Source organism: Saccostrea cucullata, unplaced genomic scaffold, assembly GCF_032062105.1.
Source record: "Saccostrea cucullata isolate Sc308-1 unplaced genomic scaffold, CSIRO_AGI_Scuc_v1 ctg56, whole genome shotgun sequence".
Classification (NCBI taxonomy): domain Eukaryota; kingdom Metazoa; phylum Mollusca; class Bivalvia; order Ostreida; family Ostreidae; genus Saccostrea; species Saccostrea cuccullata.
The window spans coordinates 335,746-360,342 of record NW_026931568.1 but is presented as its reverse complement, the minus strand read 5'-3'; the positions used below and the strand labels follow the sequence as shown (position 1 = coordinate 360,342).

The following is a 24,597-nucleotide window of genomic DNA, read 5'->3' as shown; positions in this document are numbered from 1 at the left end:
TCAATCGAAATATCAGTGTGTAAACAAATAAAACTATTTACTTTTTATGTATCCTAGAATACACATGGAGTTGCATGAATTTTAGATATCAACTTCGGATTAGGCATTTTTTTTTATGTTTATAAACAAGATTTAAAACAAGTATTACGTTCAACATCTAGTGCTGGTAACATATTGGAAACTCGACACAAATCAATTCTCAACACCTTTTTCTAATTATAAAATTATTTTGACAAACTTCTTCAAATTATTTTTGCTCAGATGCAGTAGACCTCACGGTCAGATTATGACGTCATCATTGTATCATGTACGTAAGCATGAAAGAAAAGAGCGTAATTTTAAATTTTATATGAAAGAACACATATTAAATGACAATTTAAGATATTCTATCACAAAATTATTGACAAATATGGGATAATATGATTATCAAGAATAAATCTGATATACTAATAACTAATTTAGGGTAATTACGCATATAATGAACATATAATTACTACTGAAATGGAGGATCTTGCTTTAATTTCTGAAAGCTCAACATTCATAAAATGTAAAATTCATATTGGCCACACGCGAGTACCTCTAGGATATTTTGCATGAAGGTGCCTATATATAATATTTTCATGCATGCAAAGTTTGGAAAGGGTACTTGAGTGTGGCCACATTCAAATTTCGAAATAACTGCCGTAAAATCGGCGTTTTTAGGCAGTTTTTAACTTCATAGGTATACTTGTCTCTGCGCATGTGCTAAAGACGATGGCCTGTGTACCAAAAAATTATATGTAGCGTACCATGACATTGTGCTCTACAAAATAACATATGAAAGGCTTCGTGATTTTAGAATTTTTGTCTAAAATTAAAGGCGGATATTGATAATTCGTGGCTTTAGCTCTTTGAGACCGTCCAATTCCCTCTCACGCTGGTCTCTTTTTGTATTTTAAAGAACAAGCCAACTAACAACTGCATCGTATCACAAACAGGATGATTTCAGCATTTCTATCGTCAACATTCCTTATTTATGTTTTAATAGTATCACAAATCAATATCACTTGCTTATGGCTTTATGTCTCCCTATGTACTCGCTACTCAAGAGTTTGTTCTGAGTTCGATTTTCAAATTTTAAAAGCAAGGAATAATACTCATTAATAAGTTGATGTTACAGGAATTTAACAATCTCATTTATAGTCAGCATTTCGTATATTTTATGGTCATTATAATGACCTTGTTAGCAGATATGCATGTAACCTATCGTTTGTTCGTATTTCGGAAGTTTTGTCAAACACATAATGCTAGGCCTTTGTTTTTATATTAGATTTAACCACACAATGCATCCTTTAACATTTCCATTTGTTTTCTCTGTGATAAGTCTTTGAAAGTTTAGGTGGTTTGATTTCTTGACAATTTTCCCGGTATGTAAATTTTGACATGCAAAAGGCCAGGAGCCAAACAAAGTCTAATATGCATGTAAATTTCGTACGGCTGTCTTTGTGTCTGAGGTCTGGACGGGAACTATTGAAATTAACGTGGGAGGCCTAGTGTACTTTTAATCTATTAGTTTTTAACGTTTTTAAATCTTCATTAACATTTTTATTTCACAATGAAATGGAAATATAAGGCATCACTTTTCAAACTATCGTTGATGCCCTTGCTTATCTAACAAACTAGACGGTGAGTCCTTCATGAATTCACAAAGCTCACTGCGATTGTGACCAGTTAAAGGGGATTCTTACTAGGCACCTATTCCCACCTCTGGAATTCCCTTTGAACAAATAATTTTTATTTTTTATTGATTTTTTTTAATCGATCAGTATTCGTTATCTTCATTTTTTTACATGTAAAAAGACATTTCTGTCTCTTTTATTTTCTTATGTAATATTTACAAATTTACCTTGCCATTTCATACTATGTTTCGTGTGATAGTTTCTTTTTTAAAAAATTCTCATCAATTGATTCAATGATAACATTATTTACTGTGTTATATTAACACATTTGAAAACAGAAAGGAATTTTTTTTTCTGAATATTCTATAATAAGAAGTCGACAGGAACACATTGTAAAAATCGCTTTTCTTTATTTTTTCAGATAAATTGACGAAAACTTGATAATGAGCATCTGTGACGGGAGGTCTTCTGCAAAGAATAGAGACAAAAATTAATTCCTTTTTAAAATAATGTTTTGCTTATGAATTTCCATCAGTAAGATATTGTCTACAATGAATTCGAGATTTTTCCTAAAAGAACATTAAATTTTTTGTAGAAATTACCTTTGGACCTTTAATTGCCACATCTACATTTTTGATTGATGCATCTCCAGTCTGTGGGGCAGTCATAGATATGTCTATCACAATCACCTTTCTCCAAACATCCTATGATTCAAAGATGATATATTAAATATGATTTAAAACTACTGAAAAATCATTTTTCTTAAAGGGGTGGCAAGGATACTACAATCAACACTTGTGATACAATTGTTTACTAGTATTATCGATGTGTACTGTTTTGAAATACTTTTTTCAATGAGTAGTATTTATCCGTCACAATAGTTTATGAAATTTTTTAAGAGTGTTTTATAAGATATGCATTACAGCTAGAGATAATTTGATTGATTTTTTTTAATTTTGATTTTATGTCAGCAGATCAAATTTTATTGATGAATATCCCCATGATTTATTCAAATGACTGTCATGAGATTGTTGAAGAATATAAATTGAAGAACGCCTTTGGAAGCATAAAAAATTAATCACAATTCAATTACAAAGTCAATATATGAGATTTGAAAGTAAGAAATATTCATCAGATTTGTAGACGATAGCATTTCATTAACATATCAAAAGATCAGAACTGTAGCTGCTACTAATGACAACAATTGGAAACATTCAAAATGAAATATAAAATGTATTTGAAAATTGCTACAAACGTTACATGTAAATGTGTCATGGAGTTTAAATAATCAGTCAAATCTTAAGCGGTCATTGACTCAATGAACTACGAACTCTAACTCTTGATTCCCGCCTACTTTTTGCACCCATTAAATTCAATATTAATGGCAATTTGGCCATTAAATCTTTGTTTAATACAAAGAACGTTCTATGGTAATTGATTAATCATTTTAATTCCAGTGCTAGATAGTAAATTATCATTAATTCCAGCTCTTGAAATAAGGGGGGTAGACGATATTTTCTAGTGAAATCGAACTTTCAAGAATCACCATATTTTGAAATAGTCTTAAATATGATAAAATGTATCTCATATCTTTTCTTATGTTTTACGCAAATAAATAAAACATATATAAATTAATAAAATACAATTATTTAGTTGTAAATAGCTTTAAAATTGGTGAAAAATCAGCATTTCTTTCGTTTTTTGTCTATAAACATATGTTCCCCCCCCCCCCCCCCGTGAAACACAAAAAGCTTTGGCATAAATTTGTAAAATGACAGTCCATATTACCTGGAAAAAGGAATTTTTGTTTCACGGGGGGGAAAGATGTTTTAAAAATATTTTCCGTTTTCTGTTGATTTCTATAGTGAAAAACACAAGTTTAACAAAATTATAGAGTTATCTCTCTTTGGTATCCCAAATAAGTAACGTTTATTGAAAATTCATATAAATATCTATAAAAAAAATTTGAAAATCATTCGAATATGTTAACTTTTGAGAATTGACTTAGAGGTAGGCGGGAGAACAATACTATCGTTCGTAGTTCTTTCTCGCAATTTCTTAAGTCAATCTTCACCAAACAGACCAGACTAAACAGACTTGAGAAAATTTGATGAGTATGTCGAATTATTTCTTCACAGTGTGTTACCTAACATTAAGATCCCTATTTAGACATAATAAGACACCTGTTTAGTAAAAATAGAAAATGTGTACAAAAATCCGCAGTTATTTTGGAATTCTTTAAGGTATACCTGGTTAGATCGACCTACTTTTGCAACAAACGGGTAAGTGCGAAGTCTGACTATCTTGAAAATTCTTTTGTTGAGGTGGTTATGGAAGACCTTTACTCTTAATGTAAGCATTTATCATTAAACAGAACGTATAGGTATCTTAATTCAGTTAAAAGTTTAATCTCCGTCTTTAAAATGCTTTAAAACGAATTACATTTACGCAATGTGAACAAAACTGAAAAGAAAGTGATTGCCTAGTATCCAAATCGATATCATTTTAGTTTTGATCATTGGATTTCAACAGATACCTTCGGTTTTGAATGATTTAGAATTTATATTGAAACTAATTGAGAATTTTTAAGTAATAAATTGGAATAATTTTTTAATGAGGTTTTACAGAATGGACTCACAGAAATCACATTTGTATATCGCAGAATTCTTACTGGTATTGATGCCATAGAATATATTTAGGTATTACCATAAAAACATGTTACTTACGATGTAAAACTCATGTGTTTTTCTTTACTTTACTCCCGTTTAAAGTAGAATTCAACTACAATTACATAAATGTAATTTGTTACATCATTTACTTATATTCTAGAATTCACTTTGTGGTAGGATTTACTTACGTTGGTCGTAGGGTGGTGGTGAACAAGTACAGATGCCGTGAACACATTCTAAGTTGGTTTGGTGGTTACACACCGTGTCTATACAGCCGCTGCTTACCGTACAATCCTCAGACTTCAGAAATCCTGAAACATTAACGTTTCTTTTATTTTCAGTCTTATAAATGCAAATTCAATTTTTATTTAGTTAACTGTCATTAAATAATGCATTCATTCAGAAGTGACAATATTAGTCATTAAATTGAACTTCCATTTAGAAGTGGCAATTTATTTAAGAGAATGATAATATTATAAGAGTAAGCTACATATACGTTACCAACAAAAAGCACAGCAAATACAAAGACACTTAGATGCAGTTTCGTCATCTTTTCTCAAATCTAAAAAAAAACGATAATATGCTGTAGTATCAACAAATATAATGAACTAAAGTAACGTTAACTTGTTGATACTTACTGAACTAAGCTTTGTTATGAAGTCCTAAAATGGCAAAATGCGAACGTTGACCACAAAATAAATTGGTATCTTAGTGAAGAAACAATTTGGTCATCAAGCCACTTGATTTGACAAAGAGTCAGGGTGTATTAAACTCGATAAGGTACTTATAATCAAGGTCAAACAGTATTTAGACCTCTATTATTCCTTTGTTTTCTTCATCAACGTTAGCATGAAGATTTTAACAGCTGCTCTCATACTCTCATTCCTTGGTAAGTAAAATTCATCTTTATTGATTTTTATGATTTTTTTATATGAATATCAGCAAAGACAATTTCAAAAGATCCTCTTCAGTAGCTCAATTCCAAGCTTTCAATGACCTTAAATAAACAAATGTTTGAGTTCTTTGAAAATCTCATCGACAAAGCTTAGGAAAGTTGTGAGTTTGAATCTTTGTAAAGTCAAAACTAATAGTACGAAATCATAGAAGTGATCGGCAGTACAAATAAAGTCACAAGTCTGCTGCCGGTGAAATTGTAGCAAGGGCTGGTACGATAAGAATTTTTTGCAAATTCTTTGGTTCATTTTGTTAAAACTGGTACTTCGCTTTTAGCTGTATAAATGTTGGTATGATTTAAAAACTGAGGTTTAATATAAAAATCCATGAATTGATCTATTAATCCTTCATTTGAAAATAGAACTAAAATATTACTTTTTGTATTTGTTTACCCAGTACGTCAATTCCAATAAACTTATACGTTCAGTGATTGATTTTTATATAATTAATCTTTATGGCTTATATGTGACAGGTTTATAAACAATCGAATATATTTTTTAATGAAATAAAATACATTTTAATTTTTTTTATTATTATTTTCTACTTATAATTATTTATGTTTAGGCCTGATTGCCGGGGAAGCTTGTGTCAGCAAGTACCAATGTATTGATGTGGGGTGTATTCATCACACTACCCTCACCTGCCAGAACAACCTGTGTACATGTACTCCAATAACTGACGTATACAGTGAGTATAATTCAATAAATGACGTCATTATCAAATTCATTACTTCTATTGTAAAACAAAAGATGATTTACAATATCGACGGGTATATTACAGCCGATAAATTATCGTTTGCTATAACTTTAGATAAACATATGCGTAATACTATTTTTTTTTTATCTCTGAGGACTTTTAATATTAATATGCTTGCTCACTGTTTCCTCTTTTTTAGGGTGTCTTTCCCCCGGGGACTGCAGACGACACACTGGCGTATGTTATACAGAATGGGAATGCATTCAGGAACAATGCCGTTGTAAATAAATCCACACATCTGTAAAAAAGTCATTTTTTCAAGTATTTATTTTAGTCGCGAAGAAATTCACTGTATGAAAAATAAATAATAAAATGTAACAATTTGCTTTGTTTTCTATTTAAATCTTCAAAGCTAGTTGCAAGCAAAAAATCATAGAAGTTATTGAAGACGACATGAATTGATATAAATTAAAGTGCATACAGGCTTACAAGTCTTTAAGTAGCAATGCAAATAAAGCATAATAAAAATGAAACGAAGAACATCTGGGGTACTCATCATTTCTCAGAAAGGGAATTTTCAAATATATAAAAATCTTTCTTATTTAAGTAATAATTAAATGATACAATCTTCTGTTAAAATATTTGCTGTGGTGAGCCAAGCTTCACTCATAGGCTAAATTCTCAAAGGAACAACTAAGTATTAAAATCCGTTCAGACAATATTCCCTAAAACAATGGAGGCTTAGTTGAAAGAAAGGCAACTAAAATATGCATTCCTTTCTGACAACAAACTATTAAGAGGCATGCAGTAGTTTAAAGAGGTTAGATTCATATCAATTTCATGAAATAGCTCAAAATTAAAATTGCATTAAGAGCATCTTTTTTTGAGAACTGTAATTTTGATCACAAAATTATTTAGTCAAAATGAATTGATGAAAATTTCTGTCCGTGACCACTTTTCAAGCTTATGTCCTTTTATTAAGTTTAAGAGGAAGTCATAGTAAAACGTTGATGCATTAATTTTGCCATCAAAAATTGTCTATGTCAACAAAAAAAGCTTGACATGGAGTTTTTTGATAAAAATTGTATTTATAGGAACAAAAAACTTAGCAACATTGCAATGGTGTCTGATTACAGGGATCTTGCGTAATATATAAACACCCCAACTGGTTTGTACGTCTTTACATTTTGAACCTTCTCTTGAAAAATTGGTATAGGTTTTTAAAGGTAGGTCTTTTATTTCATGAAAGAAAACATTGAAAATTTTTTTTTTTCAAGTCAGTCATTGACAAATCATCACTAATGCGCCTGGTCTAATTACATGTATAAAGTCTTGTCTTATTCATTACTGCTATCCGCCTTCATATGCAAAGTACATTAGTGCATTGCATGTTTCTTTGAAATGTATGGACCAATTTTAGCTAGTATGCTATGGTATAAATCACTCTTGCATTTAAACCTATGCATTGACAACGTTTTCTTAAGTCATATATTTCTAATTAAGCAACGGCACCAAATAGTCAAACACCGACAAAGTACTAAGGCGTTATTTCAAAGAAGTACGAACGATAGTATTGTTCTCCCGCCTACCTCCAAGTCAATTTTCAAAAGTTAAGTATTCAAATGATTTTTTAGTATTTACATTGATATTTATATGGATTTTCATAAAAAATTACTTATTTGGAAAAACAACGAGAGATAATTCTAAAACTTTGGTAAAACGACAAAAATGCTTATTTTTCCAGCTATTTTGAAGTGCTTTACAAATGAAACATTGTATTTTAGTAATATATATGAATAATTTTAAATCCATAATACCTTAAAAAAGATTTATGAAACATTTATTCACATCAAATCCTATCTCAAAATATGGTATGATTTATAGCTTGATTTCAGTGGAAACTATCGTCTACCCCCCTTTTTTCAAAGGTTGGAATTCGGGATATTCTGGTATTTAGCACTGGTATCAAAATAATTAATTAATTACCATTGAACTGTTCTTTGTATTGAAAAATTATTTTATGGCCAAATTTTCCTCAATATTGAATTAAACGGTTATAAAATGTAGGCGGGAATCTAGAATTAGCGTGCGTAGTTCTTTTCCACCTGTTCGAAGTTTTCATGATCAAAAGGTTGTGTCTTCGAATCAATGCCACGACTGACCTAAGTCTATTTTTAAAAAAAAAATAGGTATCAACTGTTCCTTCACCAAGTGTTCTGCACTTTGAAGTGAAAGTTGCGGGTCATTCGCATGAGACCTTTAAAACTCGGTCCCCATGTCACGATAGGCATTGGTACGATAAAGAACCCTCACTGCAAACTGGCAATGAATGCCGAGAAAAAGTCCTTTTCCGGTATTTGGTGACGTCCCTATATGGGTGGAAAAATTTCAAAGGGGCGTCAAACAACGTACAATAAATCAGTCAGTTGTTATTTATTTTATTTCGACAGATAAAAATAAAACTTTCCATTTATGTATGCAGTTTGTGTTGAAAGTAATATATTATTTCTATTCTTGTTTTTTTTAAAATAAATTTAAAGTTTGTCAAGGTCGTGGTGGGATTTTCCCCTCTTCTTAATGTTTCTTGATTTCATGCAGATGGCAAAGACGGCAGTGATTTTTCTTCTTGCATTATCCCTGCTGCATGTCGTCTCCTCATTTGAATGCGATGAGAATGCAAACATCTGCGAAACCTCTTTGGTAATTACCGAAGAATTGACCATGTTTCATGAGAAGGAAAAAGCTGTTTACCCCAGTAATGGTTCTCTTTATAAATACTCCGCAGACCCCATTTTACCTGTGCCTGTTAACATTAGCGAAGTTATCACAGCAGATGGATTTGAGAAGCAGATAGTGGTTGTTGTAGCAAATGGCTCTTTACCTGGTCCGTCAATCATAGCTTATGAGGATCAGATTCTTGTTGTCCACGTCAAAAATAACCTCATGTCAGAAACAGTATTCATCCACTGGCATGGGATAGAACAAAGAGGCACGCCAAACATGGATGGAGCTAGTTATGCGTCGCAATGTCCCATTGATCCTGGTCAATCTTTTACTTATACTTTCAACGTCGGTCAGGGCGGCACTTACTGGTACCGTTCTCAATCAGGTTTACAAAGGGGAAAAGGGTTGTACGGGGCATTAGTAGTGCGAGAACGAAATCCTCCTTCACATCTGCAGAATGTTTCAGGAGAATTCATTCTACAGCTGCAGGACTGGAATCATGACTTTAATGCAGACCGAGAATTTCTCTCTTCTGAGGTAGGGGAAAATCTCAAATCAAGTAAAATTTTAACGTTTGATTCTATCTGGAATGCACATTCTTCTCTGATCAATGGCAGAGGAAGATACTATAACCCTGATACGGGAAAGCATAATGAAGCACCAATACAGGTATTTGATGTTGATCAAGGCGAACTCTACAGATTTCGAGTTATAAATGCAGCTTCTATGTACTCTTACAGAGTTTCTGTGGACAACCACACATTGACTGTTGTGTCTTCTGATGCTCGTTTAATCAAACCAGTTGATGTAGAATCTGTAATAGTTAACCCCGGAGAGAGATTTGACTTTATACTGGAAGCCAAGGCAGATATTGGTAATTTCAAAATTCGCGGAGTGGCACAAAATGTCATCAACTCGATACCTGCTGAAGCAGTGCTGCACTATGCCGGAGCAGATGAAATGTTTGTGTCTTTATCTTCTACGAGGAATCCGTGCACACCGACAGAACAATGTGCCATTTTAAATTGTCCAGTCAAGTCTTTTCCCATGGAGCCAGAACTTCAATGTTTAACTATAGATTCAACGACGGCATTCATATCCAATGCACCTTCTTCAGAAGGTTCTCTACACGAATATTTCTTAAATTTTGCCGTTTCTGGCCCCATGAAATACTTATTACCCCCTATCTCAGCAAAATCCCATTACAAACACGTTAAAAGTTTGTGTTCCACAGAAGAATGTAAGAACAACGATGAATGTACATGTGTCAATATAATTGATGCAAACTATAACGGCACGATTAACTTTGTTTTCTTGAACATGGGAAAACAAAAGGGATGGGATGTTCAAATTCATATGCATGGCCATTCTTTCGAGGTTTTAAAGGTAGGATATGCAAACTACAATGAAACTACTGGAGAGTATATTTCGGAGAATACCGACATCAACTGTGGAGGGAACACTACTGAAGATGAAAACTGTAATGGTGCTACATGGAGCGATCCAGATTGGTTCAACGGAAATGACACCGGTTTGAATCTCGCAGATCCTCCTCTGAAGGACACAATTACACTCCCGTATGGTGGTTACGTCATAGCACGAATCAAGGTTGATAACCCAGGGATGTGGGCCATCTCTTACCAAATGCTTCCACTCGTAGCAGATGGAATTGCTGTTCTTCTGAATGAATCTTTCGAAAACCAACCAAAGGTTCCAGACAACTTTCCAACCTGTGGAGACTTTGGAGGCATTAATCCAGGTTAAGTTCAAACATAAATAAATGTCATTTAATACTGTAAAATCACATATTTTGTGGGGTTAAATTTTCCAGGTTCGATAAAAAATATTGGCTTGGGGGAATTTGATTTTGTTGTTGGAGAATGTTAACTTAAGTAGTAATGCATGCAAAATTTTACATTTAGTGGTGGTCATGAATTCGTTGGGTTCTCCATACCTCGAAAACAACGAAAATTAACCAGCCACGTAAATTAGTGATTTTAAAGTAGATTAAGCACTAATATTTACATTTGCAAATATCTTTCTTAGATGAACTTATTGAAGAGAAAATACGTTCAATTCTGTGTGAATTTCATTTGGGGGTCAGAGGTCATAGCGCGACCGGATCACAACACGATTTGACCAAACAACTTCTAGGTTATTGCGCGTCGTTACATAGCAGTTCGTTGGCCCGTTCGTGTAATAAATACAATTTAACTCAAAATGTTTTCGTTTCAAATGTAAATATAAGTATGAAACAACAATGTTAAAAAGTTCACTGGAAAATGAACTTTTAGTTGGTACGTGATCAAATCTACTGAGAAGCCCTTCGGGCTTCACAGGATTTGATCACGTGACCAACTAAAAGTTCATTTCCCAGAGAACTTCTTAACATTGTTGTTTATTTCTTAAATGCATGTTTACATTTGTACTTTGTTTAATTTTATCTACATACATTTAATGTAGATCAACTCATTAGTACACCAGCACCACCAACGACCACGACCATTCCAACCACTACAGAACCTGCCAGTAAGTTTTCAACATTTATGAGCTGTTGTTACGTATTCAACGCTTAGTTTGAAAAACAAATTTTTTATCCCTTTAACGACAATATTTGTCAAATCCACTTACTAGTATGATATTATTCTTTTGTTTGACTGCTTGATTTTTGTTGGTGAATGCAGATGTAATATCATGCGGTTTTTATGTATATATTACAAACAATTCATCTGGCAAAAATTCGAACCACCTCCATTCCTGAAATCACTGGTGTTGAGAATGATAGGGTACTCGGACATAAACCTAAACATAATCATTTTAGTTTTTACAAAGCAGCATGATTTAAAATGTAAAGGTCAATGTTTATACACTTAGATAATAACTATGATAAATATATCATTCTTAATTTTTCTCTTTCTCTAGGATGTGTAACACCCGGGGACTGTCGACGACACATCAATTTGTGTTATACGGAATGGCAGTGTATAAACAAATTATGTCATTGTAAAGAAACACATACCACTCCATTTCATTAATTACTAGAAGATTTTTTGAAATTGTTTTCATTTATACTGAAGCTTTTTTGTGGAAGAAATATAATGCAATGCCAAGCTTTTGTAAATTAGTAACATTATGGATGATTATGCAAAATCCTAGCCATGATTACCACTAAGCATTTTATTTTATTTTAGACTACTGTTTCATGTGTTTCGTTGGCCTTATTTGTCGTCCTACTTTTTATTTTGTGTTTAGAAACTTTTTCCATGTAGAATCAGTTGCCTTAAAGCCTGGTTTATATGTTTGTTTATATTGCCCCTGAGAATTATTTATAGCTTATATTTTCATTAATTTTGCACTTATTCACAGCAAATACGCTTTATTTTATCTAGAATTTCTTTCCGCTCATGCTTTTAAGCATTTGATTTTCCAATTTTTTATACTCTAGAAGAATTTATTTTTAATCACAGAGGATTTGTTTCTTCTCTACATATTATTGCACACGAGCGGCTTTTGTACTGTGACTCGTACAATATTAACTGCTTTACTCCATTTGACCAACAAAGAGATATGAGTTAACCTCTCACAGTCTTTGAGTATTTCATATAATCTCTGTTAGAATAACAATAAAAAACCAAAAGTTCATTACATGTACATCTTTCTTGCAACTTTGTTGTAATTTCTGACGAAAATGAGCTTCGTAAGATTTTTGTATAGAAAAAGCTATGGTTTTTATAATCAGAAATTTTAAATTTGTTATCAAATGATATATTATAGTAAAGCACGTGAAACTTTTTGTTATGTGGGGAATAAAAAGTCTGTCTGAGTACATGTATTTATGCTCTCTTACACAAATACTCTAATCAGCAAATTAAATCAGCAAGTAGAGTTGTACTTCTTTTTAAACTGTTAACTTTTAAGGTATGCTCTAGATAAAAAAAAATATGTCATTTGATTTTGAAAATAGATTTCAAGGTCAAGGAATATTAAGTTTTTTTTTTAATTTCATTTAAGCTACGCTACTGTAATTGTCATTAATATGACATACCGTATTGTACAATTAGTGATCGCCCAAATACCATATCCATTACGTCACCTTCATTTTTTCCACGTTTTTGCCATGATGTCACAAAAAAAGAAATATAAGTCATTTGACACCCGACTTTTGATTAAAAACGATCTGTAGACAATGGTCAAACTAATTGAATAACTTCCATACAAGAAACAATATTTGGTTTTAATGTTGATTATATTTTAATTTCCTCTCCGATTTTAATGCACATCAACCACCGTTCTGCGCATGCGCGAATCACGTATATTGTCATTAATATGACAGATTTTTCTGACCATGTGAGTTAATTTTTATGACAAGAACAGTTCATTTGTCAGAAATGATCATATCTCGGCAACAGAATGGGTTGATAAGAATATCCTTTCCAAAAATAAGCATGGCGACCATTTAAACACAAATCTTCATTTTTTCAAGGTGGATTTTGCATATCTAATATGTTTAAAATCTAAAGTAAACGATATCTTAGGTATTTAATACTTATATCATTGTTCAAATATTCAACTATTTTTCAAAGTCCTAATTGGAGGTCTTTGATACCAAATTGCATGATTAAAAATACATATCTTTTCAAACTTGCTTTCACTGGGCAATAAATACATTTTTAACCATCAGCATTCCTTCACTAAAACGATTAATCCAATCATTAATTGAATTTATAGGAACTAGTTTATCTCAATAAACTGTCTACAAATTATTATATGATACTGTAGAGGGATTTCTAAGATATGCAATAAATTGTACAGTCGTTTGTTGAACGAGTTCGACTGAGACAACCATTTTTCGTCACAGTGACCTAAATAGTGCGTCATTTTCACATTGTGATCACAAACAAGGAGAGAAACTTTATTCAGCATATGCTATTTATAAACTTGTGTATGGCTATGTGTGTACTGAATTATTCTAATCTGAATTGTGGTTTTCATATGCAGTGTGTACCCCTCGTATAAATAATTGCCTGACAATAAGAACGAAAAAGTCATTCGACCTTTATAAGGTTTGATGGTATTTGCCGATATGATCATTGTATTTACCATAAAAACTTGCGAAGTGATCACTTTAATCTAGTCTGTTGATATTCTTGTGTCATCAACTGTTTTGCTAATGGCTAGCTTGCTTCTTTTGAGGAATTGCTCATTCGTATAGCACACTCTTGCGTATCAAAACAATTAGGAAAAAGAAATTAATTGCTTTTTAAGTAAGGGTAATTTACGATAACAAAAAATATGATAAAATCGACATCGCGTTTAAGCCATCTTTAAAATAATTTTGCTTGCCCTCTCGTGACTTTGATTGTGTAAAAATTATAAATAAGTTCATTGTTCTATAATACTTTAATTTGAGAAGCAATAAAGAAGATATTTTCATGCGCCGCCATTCCGCCAAAAATATACTAGCAGTCCCTACTAGATTTCAAACTCAGTTTACCATTTCTAAAGTTGTGCAATTATGATGAAGGAAAAAAAAACGACCTTTTAAAACTCTCACATTGGAATATATAAGACAAATAAGCAAATATTTGAATATTTCTTCTAGTCAGAAACCAGACAAAAATCCCTCTTTAAAAAAAGTTGAGTCGGGTCATTTTTAGCCAGTCGGTCGGGAAAGGGAAACCAAACATCTTTTTAAAGATCGTCTTATCACAAAGTTTTGATGTTAAGTACCCACTGTCAACTTTTTCTAATTAAATATCCAAAGATTAAATAGATATTAGACTCTGATGTACATGTATCAGATCTTTTATTTCAAGTTCACAAGGATATACTGATTTTGTAAATAAGTCAATATATATAAACATCGAGTTTAAGGCCACCTAGGTTAAAAATAAACATATACATGTACATGTACATGTATTATGTTAAAAGCATTTTTAGTTTTGGGGGAAAATCACCTATTACAAAAAGGGATTTTGGTGGTAAAACATTTTTATAAAGTATTCAAATAAAAAGATCTAAAAAGAAAAATAAGATTTTTTTATTGTAACATTATTTCTTGTTTACAAATATAACATTATTCATATGAATAATTATGCATGCAAAGGCATATAAGTGCAAAAGCATGCATTAATTAATAGGATATACAAAACTATATATGTAACAAAATTTATATCATATTTTTAACATATAGTGTTTGCCAAGAATTTAACAAATATTGCTTCCTACTGGATCTGTTACAAAAAATATTGTCTTTAAATTTTGAAGTTTATTGAAATAATTAAAACTTCATATTGTTTCAGTCACTTTTGGATAACACCTACTCTTCGCAAAATCTACATTAAGTAAAACACGCTTATAACGACATGCAAGGGATGGACAATTTTGCTTCGTTATAAGCGTAAATCAAATTGATACATCCAATAAGTGTACAAAATAATTGAAAGTCATGGGAAATGAAAAACACTTTCCTGTGAGAATCAATTCATTGTAAGGATTTTCGCTATAAGTGTGCATTACTGTACAAAAAAGGGGTTGTGTTTGTTGTTTTTTTTTAATTACAACAATCCTTTAGTTTTTTCTCTCTTTCACCACTTAATCCAAGTTGTACAGTTTTGATATTTTGCTCCTTTATATTCTGCTGAACAATTTGGGATCCTAAAAGATATTGAATACAATATTAACTAAGTTCAAGAATTAAATTTTCTATTTATTATATATTTTTAACAATAAATCAAGATAAATCAAATTATAATCACTACATATTTCAAATGTTTAACTTATATCAAAGTAAATTATTGACTTGATTAAAGAACTTTATTCGGTTATAACCAATATTTGCCCCCCAAATCAAACTTTGATGGAGATATATATATATATATATATATATATATATATATATATATATATATATATATATATATATATATATATATATAAGTAATGACGCCATATATACGTAATGACGTCACAAACATGACGTAAATTTCAGTTTTTTATGCATTTTACAGAAAAATGTACATATTTTTTCGATATTTTGAGTAAAAGTCACCGAGCGCATGTGTGTTCAGGATCAATATTTTGATATAATGTGTAAAATGATAATATCAATGAAATACATGTATGTCAATATTGTTCCTGAACAAACTTGCGCTCTATAAATTTTATAGCTAAAATTGTTGAAATTTTGTCCATTTTGTCCTCTTTCTGAAAAAGGATATAAAATCGGACTAGTTGTGAAAATTGTGAATACACTGCTTTGACACAATAATATTTTCTGTTAATTTATATTTCTCATACAATTTATTGAATTCAGCACATTTCAGGAAGTTTTCAAAATTTGAATATACCGCATATAGTTCTTTATAATAAATAAATATATATAATGTACTTTACTTTAAGAATTAAATCTTTTGTACAAATATTTTACCTAATTCAAAAAATATTTCTTCTACATTTGTCCCCCTTTTAGCAGATGTTTCAGTGAACAGCATACCATGTTTATTAGCATAATCCTGGCCTTTCTTAAAATTAAAAAAGAGAAAGTTGAACCTCATTTCATGGATTACAGTGTCATATGAAATGGTCAAATGAATGACAGGTTTGAAATAAAATTAAAGTTCCATAGAGAAAAAAAATATTCCTATGTGTTTTTAACTTTTTATAAACCAATTCATTTGCAAATGAATTTCAGTATGTAACAGCATTATTACTACGTCTTAAATTGAATAAAATATCATATCAACAACATTTGTCTGGCACTTGTTCTAAACATATAGTGCTTTTCAAACAAGACTTGAAACAACTTTTAGGAAACTGACATAGTGAATTTAAATTCTATAAGGTATATAAAATTCATTAAAAACAACATTTTGTTTAAACAATACCCTGACTTCAACTTGTCTGTCGTCCTTGAGATCCGACTTATTACCAATAACCGCTACTGTAACTCCTGGCTCTGCTAGAAGAAGGTCTGAACGCCATACTTCTAAATTCAGGAACGAGATCTATAGAGATTATGGAGACAATTATTTCAAAGTTGGTCTCTTTAATATCTTTTAACTAATTTCATTTTTCCAACTAAAACATGTCCAAGGGTCCAAGCACTGTACAATTCCAAAAAAGATATATATAAATGTACATTAGAAGTGGACAAGTTTTCGCCTACATCCATAGAAGTAGGCGAAAGCCCATCCACTTCTCTGAAAGGAATAATGTACATGAATAAAATTATATTCATATATTTTCAACATTGGCAGTAGTTAAACATAAATAACATTAATTTTGAATTTGTTTTCCGTATTCATTCAAAATTTAGAAGTAAATCTCTATTTAAAGTATATTTTCTAAACATGTTTAGGCAACAGACAGTCTAACGGACTCACCATTTTGGTAATATCATACACTAGGAGTGCGATTTTTGCGTTTCTGAGATACATAGGAACGAGCGCCCTAAAATTTTCCTGACCAGCCGTATCCCATATTTGAAAATATACCTTCCTGTCCTCAATTTCCAGATGCTTTATGAAGTAGCTTGCTGTAAATATAAAGATAACACAATCAATATATCACTGAAAGAAAAACCTAGTGAATTTAACTAGTGTGTTTCGTAAAGCGTTGGCCGTGATTAGTAAACTTTCAGTTTATTGGTTAAGATAGTCAGTTGTGGAGCGGGGGTCGTATAGATACTTAGATACCTAGTGAAAGTTACTCATCAATTCTAAATTTACTAATCTTATCTAGTAAATATACCAGTATCTGGTAAAACTACTATTAAGGTAGTGATTGTATGGACATTGAATCTACTAGTTTTCTTCGTGACATTAACTAGTTATATTTTTTTACAGTGTAACTGCTAAATTCAAAGATGGGGACAAACAGCGAAGAGATTGTAAACTATAAAGCACTCTTGAAATCTAACTGGCAAAAAAAAGCTTGATAAATGCTTTATTTTTTAAAGCAAACACAATACAACATTTTTTTCGAAAACATATAGAATTCAATAAAAACTTTTTTTTTCTTTCTTCTGCTCTGGTTTCTAAAGATTGAAATCATGTCAAAAGTCATATTATTCTGTTCAATTAAAATACTTGAGACTTACCAAAATAAGCTATGGCAAAGAACTTGATCTGATCTACTACTGTCATCTCTCTTTCTTACTTTTACTTGAAAGTCTTACCTCCCACGGAGGCAGGAGTATAATCATAAAATGTATCATCGACGAATCTTTGAGCTACGGAAGTTTTTCCTACACCACTGTCGCCAATGATGACAACTTTTACGTAGATGTTGTCATCACACTGCCTAGGCCTGTTCATTGCAACTGCCGCATTTCAAGGAAGACGTTGATTTCTACAAGTAAACAGAAACAAATTTCACATTCCATTGATATTCTGCATTTTTTTTTGTCTCAGCTGAACTTGGCTTCGTACTTCAATAGTAAAGAAATGTGATTCTTTGGTGCCGTTTGGTTTTAGCTTTAATTTTTTGAAAATAGAAACAATAATCAACTTAAAGTTATAAAAGATTATTGTTTCCTGAGAAAGGTTTAAAGTTATGACAACGGTGGAGGTTTATGACTTGGGTGATAAAATAAGCGAAAGAAAACAAAACGCATTTCGGCATACGACTTGCAGATATAATGCATGATTATTTTCAACTTCCCTTACTTAAATATGCACCAATATTCCCTTATCATCTTAATACCGGGTTTATACATGTATGTCTCAGTTGATTCGATACTCAAAAGCAAACTCTTCGTATGAACAATTTCTGAAACAAGGTAATTATTGTGAAATAGTTGTTGAAACAATGACCTTGTCAGCAAATTGATATACAATCTATTCATTAAATTGTAAGGTCATTATTTACATACTGAATAACGACGGATTTTCCCGTTATTTCCCGATCAAGACAAGGAACATGGCAGGTGTGACCGGTCGGCAGGGCTGTAACTCCTCCATGGCACCTGATCCCACCTCTGATGTTTAAGAGGTTCGTATTTGATCTGCTCCTGATTTACATTGTTTAATGGACTTTTCAGCTTGATTACTATTATCTCTAAATATTTCATTCAATCATTTCTACAAAAATCATCAGCAAGAAAAGGTAGTTAGTTCTTTCATTTATGGCACAAACTTTAATTCAAATGTAAATACTTTAAAAACTCTGTTAACTGACGCAAACTTAAACCTGTCTCAAGCATGAACAATAGTCATGTTTTCTAGATCAAGAAAAGGGGAATTTGCCATTTATTCAGGAAAAGGGGATTCTCCATTGATTTTATGACCTTATAAAAGCCGTAAATTGTCAAATTACCAAAAGTATAAATAAACCAGACCAAAGAGTACATTGGAACAGACTACATACAGCTAAATAGCCAGAAGGTGACAGATAAAATTGAAAAATTCTAAGTCGTTTTAAAAGACTAATTTTAAAGGATGATATATGAAGATAGAAATATGAATCAAACTCAGAAATTCATTGAGACAGTTAAGAGCAGAGCAAACATGGACCTTATAAGACTGCAGAAATGGGATCAGATGGTCCAATGGTCACACCCGCTGTGTGCTTCTCGTCATTATATAGACCATAGAATTTACGAAATATTAATTGTAAACCAGACCAAGAATATCCTTGTATCATGATTTCATTTGTCATTAGCTTGCCTCATTTTAGAAATAGTTCGTATGTACATGTAGAGCATGCTCTTGCATATCGAATCAACTTGGAGACATTTACCCTAGCTGCAGATCTGTAGCTCTCCGAAAAAATATATACTGATAGACCGGAGAGCTACAGTGCCACCCATTGAAAAAACTGTATATTTATTGCGCACAAAAAAGTGCGCTCGATTCTTGATTAATTTTTCCAAATTCTTACCTCAATTGCAAAAAATGGAAGATTTCAAAAAATTACTCTCTCCTCTATCAAGTTCTTTCGTAGTTGACATCTGAACGAAGCATATTGGACTGAATTATCTTTGAAACCAAAATGGCAGTATAAATAAGCGAAATGTCCGATGATTGCAATATCAGGGCCAGGAGGACTATCAACAACAATTATGAGGAATGTTTTGTTGTGGAAAGAGTCAAAAAATATGTTAGGAACACACGGTTAGTAATATTTTGAGATTACAGCTTTAAAAAAAATGGAGAAATAAATCGAGAACCTAGCGCATTTTTTTGTGCGCAATAAATATACAGTTTTTTCAATGGGTGGCTCTGTAGCTCTCCGGTCTATCAATAATTTTTTTTCGGAGAGCTACAGATCTGCAGCTAACATTTACCCCATATGCAGGTTATAATGATTTGTATTGCAGCATAAATAAGGCTAACTGAAGATAGAAAAAATTGATGAATCATCACCTTTATCATAAAGTGTTGTTGTTTAGTTACTATAAACGTCTTTTTTAATAAAGTATACTAACATGAAACAAATAGTTATGTCAGACTCTCTGATAATTTTTATTTCATGTTTATACGGATTATCTCGAACAAACGTGCATGTAGGAATGAAAATGAATGTTTTGATTGATAAAATGATATTTTAAAACCTGGAATCGGAGGCCACAACATGAAATACCTTCTTTTCATGCAAAAGTATAATTTTAATAAATACGACTTCATATGAATAGAAAAAAATCTTTTATAACTGGGCGCAAATAATACTTTTGGTACTGTTGGAAGACTTCATCTCCAAAATCTACAAGCCCTTAGGATACTTTGGAATGGGTTTGTACAATCAAAACGTTTAAGCGTAATGATTTTGCAAAAGAACAATGGCAATGAAAGAACATAATTGTACTAGTTCAATTTTTTAAAGCAGCATTCAATGGTGTCAAGATTTCTGGATTTTAATTTACCGTTGGAAATAGTTGTACGAGGGTTGTTCGATAAGTTCCTAGACTTCTGTCATAACTTTTTTATTTGATGTCATATGTTATCCAAATTGGGTAGAAATATTTTAACAATAAATCCAAATGATTTGGGTTTTTTTTTCAAATATAACGATTTATTCAAAACTTATCCAGATTTTAAAAATGCAAAAATTGGTTCAAAATTTAGCAAGTAATAAACAATAGACTAAATAATTTCTGTAGTCATGTTCTCTGTAAAATGGAGCAAAAATGAAAAACAACCTAGAAATTCAAATTAAGAATTGTTACATCGATTCGTATTCCAGATTATGGCTTAATATTTTGCTATGTTGAAAAGAAATCAACTTGAGAAGATAGGTAGTCCTCATTGAAAACGACAAAAACGATGACGTTTTAGAACGTCACGGAGTAGCAGATAACGATGCCATTTTGTGTTTTACTCAGGAAAAATCCTGAATAAACTCTAAAACTGTTGGAGGAATAAAAAAAAATATGTCAATAGCGAGTTGTGCATGTGTGTACAAATAGTACAGGTAGTATTTGAGTGACAAAGACTGTGTAACGGACGAGGAAAATCTGTGGAGAAACGGTAAAACTGTAAAAATCTTAACAAAAATTAAAGTTTTAACGTCAAGGAAAGACATAGGCGCCTCAGAGTTGCTTATCCTGTGAAAGCAGAGTTAAGTAATAAAAGAAATTAAAATGTTAACAAAGGAAATTATACAACGAGAGTAATTCTTACAAAATAAATGTCTAGGAAAAATAATTGAATGAGTGGATATTGGATTATACTGTGTGAAATGTGTAGGGATAGTATTTTTTAGAAATTCTATGATTTGACCTTATATTGCCGTTAAGTGTGCTCCACAGTACTAAACATGTTGATTTTAAAATGAAGTAAATTGATTTCTGTTCAATCGAATCGAAGAAAACTTCACACATCAACAAAACAAATATTTTTACATTTTAGATTGTGCTTATTTTAAATTTCTAGTGGGTAATATGACGAAGATAGACATCGTCCACGAACTTTTCGAACAACCCTCGTATAAAGTGCTTTAAAAATTGTAAGTTTTGATGTTATTGTTTTTGGTAAAATGTTGTAATTTCACATTTTCTGACAGTTTTTTTGGAGTATTCACATTTGATTATCACCACTTTTTCTACAGCTTCTTCTTCGATGTTTATATTTTAAAGTGGAGTAAAAAGGAAACTTCGAAGAAAACTCACTCTTACCCATTATGTATCTTTTATTCCTAAGGATTGCTGTCTAGCTTATAGAAATCCAGTGCGGATAGGGTAAATCAAATTCAATTCGATTGTTGGGAATATAAAAATATTTAAAGATGAGATAATACATCCTTAGAAGGGGAACTATGGTTATAAGTTAAATTATTACCCCCAGAATAAAATCCCAGTTCCTCTAAAATGCAAATCTAACAATCAGCTTTGCAAAAACAGTGGTATTACATGTACCTGCTTTGTCAGCTGGGACATAAATATTCATATGTATATTGAATTTGTGACACGATAGCGGTGTTTTTCTTTGAAGTTTACTGTTCTGTATTAGCAATACAGAACGGGACTGTGGTGGGCGGAGCTACTTTCCGTTCTGTATTAGCCCTGTATGTATACAGTGTATTTGCCAACTATTCTGTATCTAAAATACAGCACGGTCTAAAAATAAATCTGATTCAATTTAGCAAAGCTAGCACGTACACATAATAAATACTGATGTTTTCCTATAATTAATTTTTAAGAAATACCCGGTATTTTCCTGAGAATGTAGAATGTCAACATTTCTCAATCAATTTCTAAAAATGTATTCCACACAGAATCTACACGTAATTTCGATCGAAAGTAAAAAAAAAATCGCAATAACGGAAAACATCCTTTGTACCTAATTTTGAACAATCCACACGAAACGGAAAATTCGCTATCACGGAAAAAATCCTTCTCGCTGATGACAGCCACACGTCTCTTTCACTTTTTTTAATGTCGCAATTCAATTTGAAAATGAAAATCTAGTTAAACCGGGATTTTAAGACCCCTGAAATAAATTATGATAAATCTCCATCTACAATTATAACAATAGATCACAACAATTACAGTTAAATCCTCCAATTCATCCATTAAGACTGACTATCACTCGTTACGTGTTAAATTGTCAAAACAAATTTGACCGATAGTATTTTACGTTTTCCGTGGAAATATATATATACTGCGGATGCTTTTCCTCACACAGTGGATGCTGCAAAGTTATAAAGTGGGCGGAGTTATTTTTGATATACGTGTCACAAATCATTTGTGATGAGTAATTTCCGGGGGCGGAGACTGTTTTCTGTTGCATTGTAAACGATTCAACAATACATCTATTTTTTCTTTGTTTCATTACCAATTTATTGAAGACCAAGGGATAGATGGCTTTCCTTTAGCCCCTCGGTCTCTAAATTTGAGATTTTAACATCTATTTGATATTTAATCTACTTAAACAAAGTGTCAATGTTTTCTTTTTTCATGTGTGATCCATAATCTTCTACAGAGTCCATGCTTCTCCCCAGGAATTATCATGGTATACATGCATTTTGTGATGAGTAATTTCCGTGTTTTTTTTTGTTGCATTGTAAATTATTGTACCACAAGTTTTTCTATCAATAGCTTATTCATATTTTAAGATACAAGCGAATACCGATATATAACATCTGATGGTGGGCATATATTCATATCTTTCGAGATAGATGTACTTTTTGCGTATGGTCTATCAATATAATGATAAGCATATACTTACTGTTATAAAATGAGGCTCTTATAATATCATTTTTTCTGTAAATGCGCTGTAGAAACATTCAAATACACCAGTTTCCTTGTCAATGAGCTCTTTTTATTTGGAAATCTGAAAACGAAAGTGCAATTATTTTAATATCGCCCTTGTGGATTTGTCATGTCGTTGAACTTGAAGTTGAAGCGAATGATGAAACCAAGTGTGAACAGCTTTATTCTTATATGAGAAATGTGTATTTTTATTTCTACCGATCTGCATCATTGCACCATTGAACCCAAAAGATTTTTCTTTACAAGGTGTAAAAACACAAACACTTACCTTGACCAGATGGATGTCATCGGGTTTACATATTTTTAGACTTTATCTCACGGTGAAGCCAGGTACACGTGTATTTCATCCATTGTTAAGTACAGACGTGGATAAAATAGAAGGGGAATATTTTTAAAAAATATAATTTACTTCCTCTCACAATTGAGCAAGCGCATGGGAACAATGTATTTTTAAAAATCCTCGTGGGAGTTCACGAAATGGAACTGCATGATACCCCACTTTAAGGAAGAATTAACATGATAAAACGATTTGGACTGGAAGTAAATAGCGGAATTGGATGAAGTGTTATGCTACTATGATTATAAAAGAGAACAAACATGTTTGGTGTGCGCAAAGAAAAGGAAGTATTTTTCAGGCTTTTTTAAGATTATTTTGTTAGTAGAACAGACATTGAAAACTGGATGATTCACGCTACATAGCAATTTGACAGAATTGTTATTTAATTGTGTTTAAATTCAAAACGTATTTTGTGAAGAATTAAAATAGTTCAACATTCAAATGCTACCAATGAAAAACAGCAATATAAAAAAAATATTTAGATTTATAAAGGTTCTCCTATTTTAATTACGGTGTTCATTACTTACATACGTGTAGTATGTGCATAATTATTTTAGATGCTGATCTATTTTCAGCCGTACACTTCCCCAATATTTGCACGAACTCAAGTCTGCAACTGTTATGATAAGCCTCCTGAGTGGTTCAAGTCGTTTATTGTTTACATAACTTCGTCACCAGTATTTGCTTAGAGTTTTGTCATTTTATATAATTAGCTAGCGTTTGTTACTTTTGCACCGATTCCAAAAAATGAATTGATGCCTCCAACATTTAACACAAACATTGCTGACTGCATGTTTAATTTGTTCAAGAATTGGTCTTCTGTGAACCTTTCGAGGAATTATCTATTCG

General features: G+C 31.7%; 4 protein-coding genes across 5 annotated transcripts; 2 read left to right on the top strand and 2 right to left on the bottom strand.

The window, feature by feature from the left end:
• Positions 1 to 2,266: 2,266 nt before the first annotated feature.
• On the bottom strand, positions 2,267 to 5,040 carry LOC134232995 (serine protease inhibitor Cvsi-2-like). Its single transcript, XM_062714988.1, has 4 exons — positions 4,966 to 5,040; positions 4,829 to 4,889; positions 4,516 to 4,638; positions 2,267 to 2,362 (listed from the first exon to the last, which is right to left on the bottom strand). Exons 2-4 carry the CDS (start codon positions 4,875 to 4,877, stop codon positions 2,271 to 2,273), a joined length of 264 nt encoding a protein of 87 aa, XP_062570972.1. The 5' UTR covers positions 4,878 to 4,889; positions 4,966 to 5,040; the 3' UTR covers positions 2,267 to 2,270.
• A 43-nt stretch (positions 5,041 to 5,083) lies between these two features.
• LOC134232996 (serine protease inhibitor Cvsi-2-like) lies at positions 5,084 to 6,299 on the top strand. Its single transcript, XM_062714990.1, has 3 exons — positions 5,084 to 5,216; positions 5,846 to 5,968; positions 6,177 to 6,299. The coding sequence occupies exons 1-3, from the start codon at positions 5,177 to 5,179 to the stop codon at positions 6,263 to 6,265; spliced, it is 252 nt and encodes an 83-aa protein (XP_062570974.1). The 5' UTR covers positions 5,084 to 5,176; the 3' UTR covers positions 6,266 to 6,299.
• Positions 6,300 to 7,148: 849 nt separating this feature from the next.
• On the top strand, positions 7,149 to 11,927 carry LOC134232985 (uncharacterized). Of its 2 annotated transcripts, none has more exons than XM_062714976.1 (4): positions 7,149 to 7,203; positions 8,576 to 10,460; positions 11,165 to 11,230; positions 11,624 to 11,927. In XM_062714976.1, the coding sequence occupies exons 2-4, from the start codon at positions 8,576 to 8,578 to the stop codon at positions 11,734 to 11,736; spliced, it is 2,064 nt and encodes a 687-aa protein (XP_062570960.1). In that variant the 5' UTR covers positions 7,149 to 7,203; the 3' UTR covers positions 11,737 to 11,927. The 2 variants fall into 2 exon arrangements, with proteins under 2 accessions (XP_062570960.1, XP_062570961.1); XM_062714977.1 differs by lacking the exon at positions 7,149 to 7,203 and adding an exon at positions 7,385 to 7,400.
• Positions 11,928 to 15,162: 3,235 nt separating this feature from the next.
• Positions 15,163 to 24,079, bottom strand: LOC134232984 (uncharacterized). The gene is made up of 7 exons (XM_062714975.1): positions 23,680 to 24,079; positions 23,368 to 23,472; positions 17,880 to 18,052; positions 17,086 to 17,237; positions 16,588 to 16,707; positions 16,131 to 16,224; positions 15,163 to 15,358 (listed from the first exon to the last, which is right to left on the bottom strand). The coding sequence occupies exons 3-7, from the start codon at positions 18,016 to 18,018 to the stop codon at positions 15,255 to 15,257; spliced, it is 609 nt and encodes a 202-aa protein (XP_062570959.1). The 5' UTR covers positions 18,019 to 18,052; positions 23,368 to 23,472; positions 23,680 to 24,079; the 3' UTR covers positions 15,163 to 15,254.
• Positions 24,080 to 24,597: the final 518 nt, after the last annotated feature.